We start from the raw sequence: 14139 nt of genomic DNA on the forward strand, positions 1-14139 counted from the left end.
GGGTCGGGTCAGATTCAAAAGAGCCTCAGAGGCCATACTCACCAGGAGCTCAGCTTTTTGTCCCATTGGCCTTAAGGAATTGTTTCAAGCAGAGGAATTGTTTGAGATACTAATTCTGGCTATAGTGTGAAGGGTTGATTGAAGATTGATTGCCAAGCAGATCCATATGGAAGCCACATCTTTATAGCTCCAGAGCCTAGCAAAGAAAGAGAAAGAAAAGGAGAGAGAGAAAGAGAAAGAGAAAGAGAAAGAGAAAGAGAAAGAGAGAGAGAACTCAATAAATGGTTGTGAATGAATCATGAAGAAACCACCATAACATCGGAGCATATGTAGTAAGTGCCGCAAGAGAAACGCTGCCTGGGGGAGAGAGAATGAAGCCCCGAACTAGAGAACTGGCAGAGAACGTCAAGGACAGATGAATGTGGAGGTGTTCTGAAGTAAGAGCAACGCAGCTAAGTAATTAACTGCAGGTAGGCGTTAAAGGAATGGGTGAATTAGGTCTGGGTGTGGCTGACAGTGACACAAAATAGACTTAAAATCGCCCTGATAGCAATCCAGAGCTACTAATGGTGCTCCGGTGTCAGGGACTTAGCACATATGGTCCCTTCTGTCCTGTTACTCAACCCCCTCAACACATGGCTTCATGACATGGTCCAAGATGGGTTCTCCGGCACCGGCCTTTCACACCTGCCTGGGGGCAGGGGCAGGGCGGGCTGGTCACCTTTAAGAATGTGCTTCCTAGAAGTGTCTTCCTTCTAGGACACTGGTATAGATTTAATCATATCTAAATTGGCAGGAAGGCCGGGAGGTGTCTTGCTTCTGGGCAGCTAAGATTTGGAGGCTATATGGCTGAGAAAAGTAAGAGGTGGAAAGGACATGGAAAATAACTTGTCCCAAGGCTTCAAGAATGTTTCTCATATCCCTTGGGTGGCTAGGAATGAAGACAGAAGGGTTTTAAGGAGGTTTATTGGAAGCCACAGAGCAGAGATGAGTAAGTTTTGTTTGGAACGTAATCTATTTTGGATGGCCTCTGGAACACCAAATGGAGAAAAACAGTAGGTGCTTGAAAACATATGAGGAAATGGGTCCATTCCTCTACTGAGACCATGCTCCTTGAGGATGGAGATCCTTTTTTAAAAAATTTTTATTTATCTATTTTTATTTATCAGAGAGAAAGAGTGTGTGTGTGTGAGTGGGAGAGGGGGGCAGAAGGAGAGGAAGAGAGAGCATCTCAAACAGGCTCCGCACTCAGTGGGGAGCCCTATGTGGGGCTCGACCCCGGACCCTGGGACCATGACCTGAGCGGAAATCAAGAGTCAGATGCTCAAGTGACTGAGCAACCCCCCCCCCCCCCAGCGGGCATTGTCCGGGAGGGTGGAGATTCTTATTGTCCATCACTACATGCCTGCCTTGCCTTACGGGTCTCCAGAAGGGATCAAGATTGCAGGACAATTCAGAGGGTGAAAAAATTCAAGGTCCATTTTTTTTAATATATAAAAGCACCAATGGAGAGACTATATCTAGACTCCAGCTACTGTTAGCACTGGAAAGAACTTTCTCAGGGAACTTTTGAAGAAAGGCACCATTGTATACCATCCATTCAAAATCTACTGTGAACACACACCCACGCCAAGTACTGAGCAGAGGAAAACTTCTAAAATGAGGTGTTACATCTCAGGCGTGTTAGGGAAGGTGCTGAGGGAGGAGGGGACATCTTGGAGATCCAGCTCTGGTGTGTGGGGGAGGAGGGAGGGACGGGGGTTGAAGGTCACGACCAGGCAATGTCACAGCTCCGCTGACCCACAGATCGCCCCGCTTTTCAGGCTGAGGGGCGGCGCCGCTGCACCTGCTTTTAGGAAGCCGACCCGCCGAAGTTGGGGGGAACTTGGCGTTCTCCAAGGGTCTTCCAGAGCTGTGAGAGACGTGGCCAAGGATCCAGACGATTTAATCCAGTTTTACGAAAGGGGGGTTACAGTGAGTAATTAAGGCACAGTTAAAGAATTAATCACTAATGAGTCATTAACTCTGCCCACTATTGTACAGTTAACAAGCTGAGGCCAGATTATTAGAGCCAGTTCCCAATTAAGGGGACGACTTTGGCCACAAAGCGCACCATCCGCCTCTTGAACTGTCCGGCGCGCCCGCCGGGCGCTGCGGGGCCGCGCCTTTCCCAGGCCAGTTAGGACGCAGGCCGAGCCCCGAGGGCTGGTGCGCAGCTCGCGCTCGCTGTGCAGAGAGGAAGTGCAGGCTTTTTCATTAATTTTATCTTCCCCGGAAATCTTTTCCTGCTGGGCTCCTGGAGGCGTGGATGCTATTCGTGTATTAAGGTTCTGTCGGTGAAAAGGAGCGCTCGGATGGAGACTGGGAAGCGCAGGCGGCGAGGCTGGAGGGCGGGGGCGGGGAGGTGGCGGGAGCCGCGAGGCAGGACGTCCAAAGTTAAAGTCGCTGGGACGGCTGAGTCCGCACTCCTGAAGTTCCCACCAGACACCGCCCGCGGGACGGACGAGGCTCCCGGGGAGCGGGGTCCTGGGCGGCCCCCGCTTCCAGAATCTGGCCACAAAGCCTTTCAATTAACCGATGAACTTGGCCGAGAGAGGGGAGGATTAGGATTCCCTGTCTCCGCTTTTTGGATTCTGGGTTAACTGGAGACGGGAGTGGGGGGCGGGAAGGGATTTCCCATCTCCCACACTTGAAGGATCTGTTTAAAATAAGTCAATACATCGGGGCCACCCCAGGCCAATTGCTGACCGCTGGCCGAAGCCTGCCCCTCTCAGGGGGTCTCTCCCAGTCCTCCCATCCTGTGTCACCCACACCGTTCCCGACCACCCTCCCGGGCGGCAGGGGTAAAAACTCGGGCCCGCAGGGCGCAAAGCGGCACACCCAAGCCACCCAATCCCGGATGAAAGCCTGGACGGGCCCGGGGCCGCAGCGTGGAGGACACGGAGCAAGGAGGGCCCCGCGGCCGCCCCGGGACTCCGTGGCTCCAGAAACGGGTGACCCTCGGTCCCCTGCGTCCCCGCGGGAGAGAAAAATCGCCACCCAGAAGCCGGAGCCCACGCACGCAGTATGATCACGACCCTCCCACGGGCAAGAAGAGACGCCTCCAAAATGGGGAAAACGGGGAAAACGGGAAAAGTGAAACGCCCCGCGACGCTGGGGCGGTGGCCGGGGCGGCAAGGCTCGGCGCGTCGGGGATCTCCGGGCCCTGGGTCCCCGCTGCGCACACGCCCGGGAGCGCCCCAGCTCCCCAGGCCGCGCCCGACTCCGCCCTTCTCTCGGAGTGGCCCAATCCGAGGCGTCCTTCCCCGCCCCGCCCCCCGGCCTGGAGCCCCGCCCCGCGCGGCTCGGAGCCAGGGACGCGGGAGCGATTCTGCAGCAGACTCACCTGCTTTCCTCCCGCGGCGGGTCACGGCCCAGGTCGTCTTCTGGGGAGGAAGCTCCCAAGGCCTCCCTCTTAGATGGACTGAATGCAGTCAACCCGAATGAGCGTCTGCCTCGAGACTCAGGCCGCTGTGCTTGGGCGGCAGTGTCTTTCCTCCCCAAACCCTGTAGACCCACTCCCAACTCGTTCTCGCTTCCCTTCGGGGGACACTGGAAGCTCTCCGCCGCCAAACCCGCAGCCTCATCATGGAAGGCTCAGGAACCATTTTTCGAGCGCAGGAGACCCCTTCCCCGGAGTCCCGGAGGGACTCGTGCCCGCCCCAAATCAGAGCCGGCACGATCCAGCTTCGGAAGCCCGGGCTCCACCTTGGCCAGCGCCTGCGCAAAGTGCTTTCTGCAGCCGGGAACTCGAGCAGCTTCCCGTGTTTCGGGGTCGTCCGGGGCTTAATATTCTTTAGCGAAAGTCATTCTCACCTCCAGCCTGAGTTAAGTCCTGGCTTCCCACTTCTTCTGCACCTCTACTGCTGGAGCTCCTAGGCAGCCCCCAGGAATGGGGTGGAGAGGGGCGCTGGGGCTGATGGAAGCCCAGGAACGACCCCTCACACCTCAGGACCTTAATTCCCCAAGTGGCCTAATGAGTTGCTCCCGGGAATCGAAAGAGGAGCGCTTACTCAGCAAGTGTGTCCGGAACAGTGCGCTGTGGTCGTCAACTGACCAGATTTTCGGGCCTTTCTACTTACAAGCAGTATTCACTGACGCTACCTCCCTGTGCCTCAGTTTCCTCATTTATAAGAGGAGGCTAATTGTATCTTCCTGGCATGGTCCCTGTGAGGCTTAAATGAGTCAATCGACGTAAGCTGCTTGCGGGAATGCCGGCCTGTGGCAAGCTTTCAACAATCATTAGCTGTTAGTATTTTGATCGTTTTCCAAGGACGTGTCCCTGACGTCCAGGCAGGGCTCACTCTGTCGGTGTCCAAAGAGAGGGTTTAGAATATTCATTCTCACACTAAGTAGTATAAAAGAGGAGAAAGAAGTGATGGAAAGGTGCCGATGAAAAAAGAATAGGAAGAAACATGGCATAAAGAGGCAAAATGAGGGGCGCCTGGTGGCTCAGTCAGTTAAGCGTCGGACTTCGGCTCAGGTCGTGATCTCTCGGCTTGTGGGTTCGAGACCCGCGTCAGGCTCTGTGCTGACGGCTCTGAGCCTGGAGCCTGCTTCGGATTCTGTCTCTCTCTTTCCCTCTCTCTCTCTCTCTCTCTCTCTCTCTCTCTCTGCCCTTTCCTTGCTTGCTCTGTCTCTCTCAAAAAAAAAAAAAAAAAAAGACGCAAAATGAATAATCATGGAAGTGATTTAAGGGAACCAAGGAAGATTTTGGTGATAGGATGGACCGGATCAGGGGTGCCCAGGACCCAGGAAGGAGAAGGGAGGCAGAGCAGGTACTCACCAGGAAAGGTGGGAGTACTCTGAATAAATCATTCCCGGTTAACCGAGGGCATTACAGGATGAAAGAGAATAGTCCACCTTGAAAGAAATTTACTTACACATTCATCCTGTTTACTTTTTTTTTTTTTTCCCATGCCAATGGCTGGTATCACTTGGCCAATCCATTCATTTCCCCCACGACGTGCAGGTGTTACTTCCTACCTCTTGGGCGAAATGACCTCATTGAGCGGCCTGCCATATGCAAGGCACCGCAGGGGGGCCTGGGGGTACACACTTCTGATGGTGCTATAGCCTCTCGGGACCCTCCTGGCAAGGCCTGAATCCCGCGACGACACCCCCTCTACCCCCAGCCCCAGGACAGTCATCCGCTCTCCAAGTTGGTTTCAGGAACGCCAGAGCAGGGATACCGTGGGATCAGAGAGGCGGGATCACACTGTGTAGCGCCTTGTGTGGGGTTTGGTAGTTCACACAAAGCCTTACGGTCCATCATTGCATGTTTTCCACCTCCCAGGGAGGTAGGTTCATTTCGACAAGGCAAGGGGGCTGGGGTGGCTCACGAACGTGCTAACGAACGACAAACAGTAGTGGGTTGATGAAGCCAAGGCTCCGGCCGCGTCTTTTCGGGTGCGCTCGTAGCAAGGAGGCCCAGAGGACCTGCGCTCGGGGAATCCGGCTCATTCCCGAGGCGGCCCAGCTTCCAGGATCAACTGCGGATACCGTGGCTGCTCAGGCTGGGAGTCCCCGGCCCTCCTTCACCGGGGACCCCCCGAGTACCGCGGATGCTCCGGAAGCTGGAGGGAGACCTCCGGCTTCTCTCCCGCCCCAGAGCCGGCGCCAGAGAACAGCGGACACAGCCCGGGATGTGCCCGGGACACAGTACTTGAGCGCCGCCGCTCACCGGAGAAGCATTAAACAGGACCGCGGGCGTTGGGGGTTAGAAGCGACTTGGGGAAGCGAGAGAGGCGCCCGGATGAGAAGAGGAAAGGTCGCTTTGCCCCAGTCTTTGAAGGACCAACGTCATCAGTCCTGGCACCGAGCCCGTGACCCGGACAGCGATCCTAGAGGGGTCCTGGGCGGTGGCGCGCCGAAAAGAGGGGCGGGGCCGACAGGGGCTTTGGGTCTTGCACCTCTCACCCTGGGGAAGGTGACGTAGACGCTTCCTCTTGGGGTCGAGCCTTCAAAGTAGCAGCCGCGGCTGGGCTATTGGGCTACATAGAGAGGGCCTGGGAACGCGCAGCGGGGTGAGCCTTGGGCTCCTGACTCCCCGAGCCCCACACACACGCCGCTCCCGCACGCGCCGGGGCAGGGGAGCCCTGGTGAAGGGCGCCGAGTCTCCGCCGCAGCACAGCGCCCCCCGCAGGGGACGCAGGAGGGAGACTCAGCTCCTGCGCAGTCCTCCGCTCCCCGCGAGCCACCCCGCGCGTCCCCGCGGCCCTTCCCGTACCCCCACTCGGGCACACGCGTCTCCCTCCCCGCCACCGAGGCCTGAGCGCCCTTAACCAGAGTCAAACCAAAACAAGGCAACCTTTAATTCTCCTCCCCAGGACTTCAAACTACGCGTACAAACAGTTCCTCGAACTCTATTTCTCGGCCTCCCCGTCCTCCCAGCTGTCGTTTTCTGGGGGTAGCCACGCCGAGGTCAGGCTGAACCCCGAGGGGCCCGGCCGCCTCTCCCCCTCCGGCACCAGGGCCGGGGTGGCCGGAGGGCCTCGGCAGGCCGGGTGGTCAGCCCTCCCCGGGGCGCCGGGGACAGACGCGCGCGTCCTGGAGCCCCGCCTGGCTGCAGCTTCAGACGGCTCGGGAGAGTGACAGTGGGGGACCCCAAGGAGAGAGGGAGGCGCGCGTGCGGCTCCGGGGCGGCTCCCGGGGCGGTGGTCCGGCCCGATGTGGTCCCCGGTGGCCCTAGAGGGCCTGCCACGGCTTCCCGATGGCCTGGATGTGCTCCTTGGCCTTGAGGCGCAGGGCCGCGATGCTGCTGTTGCGCGGGTCCGCCTCGTCCAGCGGGAACTTGTCCCCGAAGCCGGGAGCGCACGGGTAGGCGGGCGGCGGCGGCCCGAGAGGCTGCAGGCCGGGGCCCAGCGGCGGGGAGTTGAGGAAGGGCGGCGGCGGCGGCGTGTAGCTGGCGGGCAGGCTCTGCGCCGGCGGCCCGAAGCCCGGCAGGCTCTGCAGCGCCGTGGCGCCCCCGCCCGGCAGCGGCGACCCGAGCCACGACTCGAGTGGCAGGGCTCCCCCCGCCGGCCCGCCGCCGCCGCCCGGGCCCGTCCCGAGGGGCGCCAGGGCCGCCGAGGGCGGCGAGCGGCTGAAGGACAGGAGGGGCGAGTCTTGCAGCTTCATGGACGACACCTCCAGCTTCTCCTGCCGCCGCCACTTGGCCCGTCGGTTCTGGAACCACACCTGCGGAGGGCAGCACAGCGGCCGTCGGGCTGCGGCGGAGGCGTGGGGACGCGTCCCCGCCCTGCGCCAGGCTGGACGACCCCCTCTCCCCCCGCCCAGGAAAACCCCACCCCTACGCTCTCCTTCCTTTTGCGTCCCGTTTTCCCCTTTTTGCCTCCTCCCTCCTCTCAGAGTCTTTGTCTCATCCGTGTCCCACCCGGGCCCCTGTTTACCTCACCCACAGCTGTGGCTGTATCTGTTTCCCACTGGCGGCACACAGCAGGTGCTCAGGAAAAAAAAGTGAAGTTAACCTTGGGGATCGGACCCAGGATTTCGGAAACCACATGGCACCAGATTTCGGTGACCTGGTGGCTGGCAGCCCCCCTTGGCACTTGGGTTTAGACTTTGCTTCCTCCCTCGATGGTACGGCTCTCCGTGGCTGGTTTCGGCTCAGGCTTTCTGTGCTTGGCCTACCTTTCGGCTCGATTGTAAACATACGCATACACACTCTAAGTACCCTAACTGGCCACACTGGGTGTTAAATTCCATTTCCAGGAATTACTGGTTGTGGTGACTGGTGGAAGCAAGAGGGGGTGTTTTATCCCGAGCTTGAGTTGCTGCTTTAAAAAGATCTTCGTTCTTATTTAATTAGTATCCCTTTAGCATTTCTGATGTTTCTTATAAATGGCTTCCAATGATTACAACAGCTCAAGTTTATTATATTTACGTTGACTTTTCGGAGTCAACTTTGACATTACTCTAAGATGAGTTCAGTGAGTTCAAGCCTGTCTGTCTGTCTTTCTTTTTCTTTCTTTCTCTCTTTCTTTCTTTCTCTTTCTTTCTTTCTTTCTTTCTTTCTTTCTTTCTTTCTTTCTTTCTTTCTTTTCTTTCTTTCTTTCCTTCTTTCTTTCTTTTTCTTTCTTTCTTTCTTTCTTTCTTTCTTTCTTTCTTTTCTTCCTTCCTCTTTCTTTCTTTCTTTCCTTCTTTCTCTTCCTTCCTTCCCTCCCTCCTTCCTTTTTTTTTTTCTTTACATATAGAAAGTCCACACCAAGAGTGAAGTCTGATCTCTTAATGATAAAATGTCTATTTCTGATTAGGTAAAGGCACAAGAAAAGGTGTGACGAAGGTGTCACCACCAAGTTACCACCCTTGGACACAGAACAGAGAGTTCGTTGGTCTAGTTTAGTAGAGAATCAGAAAGAACTTTGGCCGAACTGGTGGCCTCAGTGATATGTTTCTAGAGGGAAATAGGAGAATAGCGGTGACCTCAGAAGGGAGAAGGCAGCTTTGAGTCAGCGGGGGAGGGGACTTCCTAGAAGCCCTGAGGAGACAGTCCCCCAGCACCTAGGCAGAGCAGGGCAAGTGTCTGCAAAGTTAGGGTTGGGGGTGGGGCGGGGGAGAGAAAAAGAACAAACCCGTAAGTAACCTCGTCCTCTTCCCACAAAAGATTCATCTACGTTGCCGAGGCCCTAATTTCCCCCAGAAACATGAGATAGTTGCTGATAATAGAAGAGAAACATCAACATGGGAAGGGCTCTCATCCCACGGCTTCCTCTAATTCCCTGCAGGCCCCACTCTAGCCCCGGAAACATCAGCTCTAGTCTCCCACCCAGTATTCAAAGTCAGAGGACTAAGGACCGGGACGTCCTTTCTTCTAGGGTTGAGCTGCTGCCCTCCACACAGCTGGAGGCCCACAGTAGACTCCCCCCCCCCATCTGATTACATCATAGCCATGTGTTAAGAACCCGCCATATGTTGGGCACTGTGCTGGCCCTGTGGTCACAGAGAAGTCGCAGACACCAATCTCAACAAGCTGATGACTTAAAGGAAGAGCCCAAATCCCTAAACGAATAAAGAGGGAGGAAGGAAGGTAGGACGGAGGTGATGTCAGGTGTGAAGGCGCCCCTGGTTGGAAGACTGTCTCTCCTCTCCTTCATCTTTCACTTGTGTTCTTTTCCTCCCCCTCCCCCACCCTCTTCCCCCCACCCCCCACCCCCACCCCGAAAAGCAGGTGCAAAAATGTCCACACCTTCAATGAAACCATTGCAGCTCGACTGTCCCCAAATTAAGAGAAACAGAAGGGCCCTTGCCATCCTGAGTCACATGAGGGAACTAGTTTTGAAAACCATGATATTTACTCATGACTTGAAACTCCTAAATGAGCAGAAGGGACAAAAGGCAAAAGCTTGGCCCCTTTTACTCTTAAGGTAAGGCGAAAAGCCCCCGAAGGTCTGAATATCTTCACTCCCTGGAAATGTAATTCATCAGACACACGCACAAACCTCATCTTAGTTCCACCGCCTTTCAGATGCAGTGAAATTTGTTCCCAATGACTCCCTTTCAGGCCTCTGCAAAGTCTCCTAATTTGGAAATCCTCCCAGATTTTTCACAGATGACTAGCAAATATTTAAGGCTTTCAAATATTTTAATGATCAGGGATTAAAGATAATTCAGCTTTAATTAAAGCGAAAACCCCTTTACGAGAGAGAGAGAGAGAGAGAGAGAGAGAGAGAGAGAGAGAGAGAAGGCCTCTGCAGCAGCGGGAAGTTTGGTTGGATGTACACCAAAGAAGCAAAAGTCAGTTTCTGAAACAAATCCACCAAAACCTTCAACTGCAGGCGCCAGGGTCCTTGCAGGCAGACGGGGGCTTTCGTTTCTCAGCAGGGTGAGCGCAGTTACTGAGGAGGTGGCATTCGGGGCCCCAATCCGTCCGCCCCCCCACGCTGCCTACCTCCCCTCTCTACTCACCGCCGCCCGCCCCAATCCCGGCTGCGTCTACGAAACTGTCGCCCTTCATCTTGCCAGCCATCTCTAATACCTCTCTTTAGGTTAGAAGAGGGAGACCCCTCCCTCCCCGGCCCAGGGAGGTGCTACCACAAACTGGAACAGAATGACCCGGAGGCGGTCGTGGGGCACAAGGAAGATCTGCGACGCTCCTTCGAGGCTCTGCGCGAGCGGAGCCGAGGAAGACCAATGGGAAGCGTCCCACGTGACAGGCGTAGACGCCGGGATTCAAGGGAGCGTTTGGCTGCGGCTTGGGCCTGGGACCCTCCCGGGGACCGATCGGGGGCGCTTTACCTGGACCCGGACTTCGGGTAGGTTGACCTTGCCTGCCAGCTCCTCGCGGCTGTACACGTCGGGGTAGTGAGACTTCTCGAACGCGCGCTCCAGCTCGTGCAGCTGGTATGTGGTGAAGGTCGTGCGGTTCCTCCGGTGCTTCTTCTTGGGCTGCTCCTCGTCCGACAGCTTCGCGTCGCTGGTGGCGGGACCGACCGGCAGCCCTGGGCTCGGCCGCGCCTCCCCAGGCTCCTTGGGGCAATAGGGTCGAGGGGCTGGGACGAAGAAGCCCCAGAAGGTCAGGGACACTCCCCGGAGTATCCCTGGGCCCAGTCGGCCTACCCTGGGACGCCGACAGCGGGACGCGGGCTCCTCCCGGGCGTTGGGCCGGGAGGTCGGGGATAAGGCTGCGGGGGGCCTCTAAGCTTTCTCTGAACGCAAACTGGAAGCTTATATACACCCCCAAACCCAATCCCGCGCCCAAATGCCTTAATAAAAGTCGAGGTAGGGGCTCCGTCCTCTTGCAGAGATCCTAAGTTTGGGCACGCCTCAGGGCCCTTCCGCGGCCGGGGGTGCGCACTCACCTTCGTACTCGGGAGCGGGCACCGGGGCAGGCTGCGCGGAGGGCTCGGCGCCTCCCCCCGGCGCCTTGGGGCAAGCGGCCCGCGCGCCCGGCCTCCTATCCCGCTCCTTCGCTCCCCGAGCGCCCGGCTCCGCCGAGAAGGAACCGAGGATCCCGTCGTCCTTGGTAAATCCCAGGATAGCCTCGATGCTGTGCAGCCGCGAGGTGCTCCCTCCCGGGCTGCGGAGCAGGTGGCCGGCCAGCGAGAAGCTGCCGTCGGCCATGGCGGGGGCGCAGCCGGGCAGGTGCATGGGGAGCGCCAGGAGGCGGGAGGGCGCGGCCCGCGCTCTCGCAGCGCAGCCTGCTCGGGAGACCGAGAGAAGAGGCTCGAAGTCGCCGCTTCCCGGGCACGGCGGTCCCACCCGCGGGGGCCCGACCCAAGGTCAAGCTCGGCGGGCGACGCGGGCCCCGGCTGCGCGCGCTGGAGGCGGGCGAGCGCTCGGCCGGCGGCCGCCGGGGTCTCTGCAGGAGTCTGAAGTTCGGACTCGGGGCAGCCGGGGCTCCTGGTGCTAAAGGCGGCGAGCCCGCTCGCCCTGGCTCCTCCCCTCCCGCCCCGGCCCCGGCCTCTTCCCTCGGCCCCTCCCCCCGCAGCGAGGCGGGTCCTTCCCTCGCCCGCCTCGGGGTCCTCGTTCCGCCGCCCCGGGCGGGGCCGCCGCGCCGAACTTTCCACCCTCCACCTCTCGATCCGCTCCAAACGCTCCACACACAACCCCGAGGGAAATGCGGTGGGATGTTTGACAGGCCTGGGGACCCGGCTCTGGGGCCCGCTCACCCCGGTCTGGCCTCAACGGGGCCGACGCCCTTTGCCTCACTTCCCCCACCACCCGGTGGGCTTGCCTCGCTGCTCGGGCTTCCCTCCCCCAGACTCCCCTCTGCCTTCAGGCACACTTTCCTCCGCCCGGGCAGAGTGCCCGGGGCGACCTTTGGAAAGACGGAGCGTACAACTTCCAGGCTCTGGGGCGTAGGGAGTCAGTCCACGCACGCTACTTCTCAGTTTGAGTTTTCCCTTCGCCCCCTTTTTATTCCCAAGGGCACTCCTCTTTGGGCTCCGTAGGCCCAAGCCTGGGTCTTCGGGTTTATTTTGTTTGTCTCTATATTTTTAACTACTCCTTCCTGTCTCCTCGGACTTGCGCGGGCCGGCAGGCCCCCTCACTCCAGGGCGGAGCCCCAGGAGGCGGTGGGGCCATCTGTGCCTGCACGCCCGGTGACCTCAAGTGCCCCACCGCCCAGCAGGAGGCTGGGAGGCCCCGAGTCGGACACGCCGCCAGGCTCAGGCCCAGTGGAAGACCCAACAGGGGTCCCTCACCCTCGTAGACTGTTCCTGGAGAACCCTCTCCCCACCAAACAATCTGCAGGCCAAGGAGAAGGCCCAGCCTCAGGCTGGCTGGAGAAGGACCCTCGTCTGGGGTGCAGGCCTCTCACGTCCTTGGGGGGGGGGGTGCGGTTATAGGCGGAATCTGCTGCATGCATGTCTTTCCACTTGGGGAGCCCCACGGGGCCTCCGTGGCGCAAAGTGGAATGATGGTTACTGCAGGCAAGTGTTTTTTCACATCCGTCATCGCCGTGGTCGCCACTGATAACCTTGTCACTTCTCGAACCTGATGCCAGACCCGGCACGCCCGTCCGCCTTCGCCAAACTATTGGCAGGAAACGTGAACCCAAATGTTTTCCCAAGAATCTCAGGAACTCGAGATTCTTACTCTTTTTCATTTCCCCAGTTTTATTGCGATATAATTGACGTACAGCGCTGTGTAAGTTTAAGGTGGCCAGTATCATGATGTGACTTACGTTTGTTGTGAAACGATTGCCACAATAAATTTAATTAACAATAAATTTAATTAACATCCGTTGCCTCATACAGACACAAAATAGAGTTTCGTAAAATCTCCTCTGTAATGGGGGCTCCGATCTCCACGCAGGGGCGTCTCCCCCCACCCCCATGCCCACCGCTAGTTTATTTCTGCTTGCATTCCGATGAAGGGTTACCGCCTCCCTTCCGAGGGTCCCCCACTGACGTGGGCCATGCCAGAACCTCAAAAGAAAAGAAAGGCCAGCCAGGCGCTGGCCTTGAGGAGTTTAACGTCCAGCCTGGGAGACAAGACAAAGGAAGAAACAAGGGAGAAAAAGCCCCACCTATTTTCCAATCCTCACCTTTATTTTATTGTTTTAAGTTTATGTAAGCAACCTCTATACCAACGAGAGCTGCTCGCTGGTCAGCCAGGCGCCCCCAAAGTCACAAAAGAACATGTGACTATATTAAGGAGCATGGGATGATGAATTGTCTGTGATGGGCATATGGGGTGGTCATTACACAAATCGCTCTATTTTTTTAGTAGGCCTATAAAAAGGTAAATTAAAATAGCAAGCAGGTGAGTTTGCAGTAGATAGAAATTGAGCTTCGGATTCAAGTGAGAAATTGTGGTTTAAGAGAAAGCTACATTAATGATAATTAATATGCACTTTATAGTTTCTGCACGATTCTTTATAGTTGTCAGAGCCTTTTCACGTTCTTCACATCACAGGATCCTCGAAACCAAGCGAGGTGAAGGGGACAAATATGTTTGCCCCGTTTTATATTATTTTATTATTAACACTATTTTTTAATGTTTATTTATTTTTGAGAGAGAGAGAGAGAGAGAGAGAGAGAGAGAGAGAGAGAGAGAGTGTGAGTGGGGGAGGGGCAAAGTGAGAGGGAGACACAGGACCCAAAGCAGGCTCCAGGTTCTGAGCTGTCAGCACAGAGCCTGACACAGAACCCGAACCTACAATCCGAGAGACCATGACTGGAAGTCAGACACTAAAATCGACTGAACCATCCGGGTGCCCCCGTCCCCATTTTATAGAAGAGGAAACTGAGGCTCAACCTGATACAGCTGGTAAGGGGAGGGTCAAGACTAGAGCTCAGACCACCTGACTCTTTGTCCAGTGTTTTCTGCCTACAGCTCACTTGTAATAAATGGTGGAGGGTGTGATGTTTATGAGAAGAATAAAAGCACATGTGAGCCCGCAGTCTCCCTCTTTAATCCTTCCCGGAGACCGAATGCTGCATCTAAGAGGCTGAGATGGTGGCGGCTTAGCCTCCCAGAGAAATGAAGTCAGAGACTGTGGACAGTGGCCTTTGGGTGCTGGTGTCCAGGACTAGCGAACAAATCCTTGAAAGGTTCCCACCACAGTCCAGGCAAAGCCTGCCCCTGGGGCCCTCAGGCTTTCTAGGCTGTCCAAGGCAGTGTCCTCCTAACAGTCTGGTGGCACCCCACAATGTC

General features: G+C 57.0%; 1 protein-coding gene across 1 annotated transcript; it reads right to left on the bottom strand.

Moving 5' to 3' along the window:
* Positions 1-6329: 6329 nt before the first annotated feature.
* RAX (retina and anterior neural fold homeobox) lies at positions 6330-11340 on the bottom strand. The gene is made up of 3 exons (XM_045457841.1): positions 10839-11340; positions 10276-10529; positions 6330-7218 (listed from the first exon to the last, which is right to left on the bottom strand). The coding sequence occupies exons 1-3, from the start codon at positions 11125-11127 to the stop codon at positions 6727-6729; spliced, it is 1035 nt and encodes a 344-aa protein (XP_045313797.1). The 5' UTR covers positions 11128-11340; the 3' UTR covers positions 6330-6726.
* Positions 11341-14139: the final 2799 nt, after the last annotated feature.

Source organism: Leopardus geoffroyi, chromosome D3, assembly GCF_018350155.1.
Source record: "Leopardus geoffroyi isolate Oge1 chromosome D3, O.geoffroyi_Oge1_pat1.0, whole genome shotgun sequence".
Classification (NCBI taxonomy): domain Eukaryota; kingdom Metazoa; phylum Chordata; class Mammalia; order Carnivora; family Felidae; genus Leopardus; species Leopardus geoffroyi.

Bases quoted from the DNA above. Each gene is read 5' to 3' on its own strand.
- RAX (XM_045457841.1), bottom strand. From the start codon at position 11,127: ATGCACCTGCCCGGCTGCGCCCCCGCCATGGCCGACGGCAGCTTCTCG. The intron at 10,530-10,838 runs GTGAGTGCGCAC...TCTTCGTCCCAG, and splicing joins GCCCGCTCCCGAGTACGAAG to CCCCTCGACCCTATTGCCCC. The intron at 7,219-10,275 runs GTAAAGCGCCCC...TGCCCTCCGCAG, and splicing joins TACCCGAAGTCCGGGTCCAG to GTGTGGTTCCAGAACCGACG.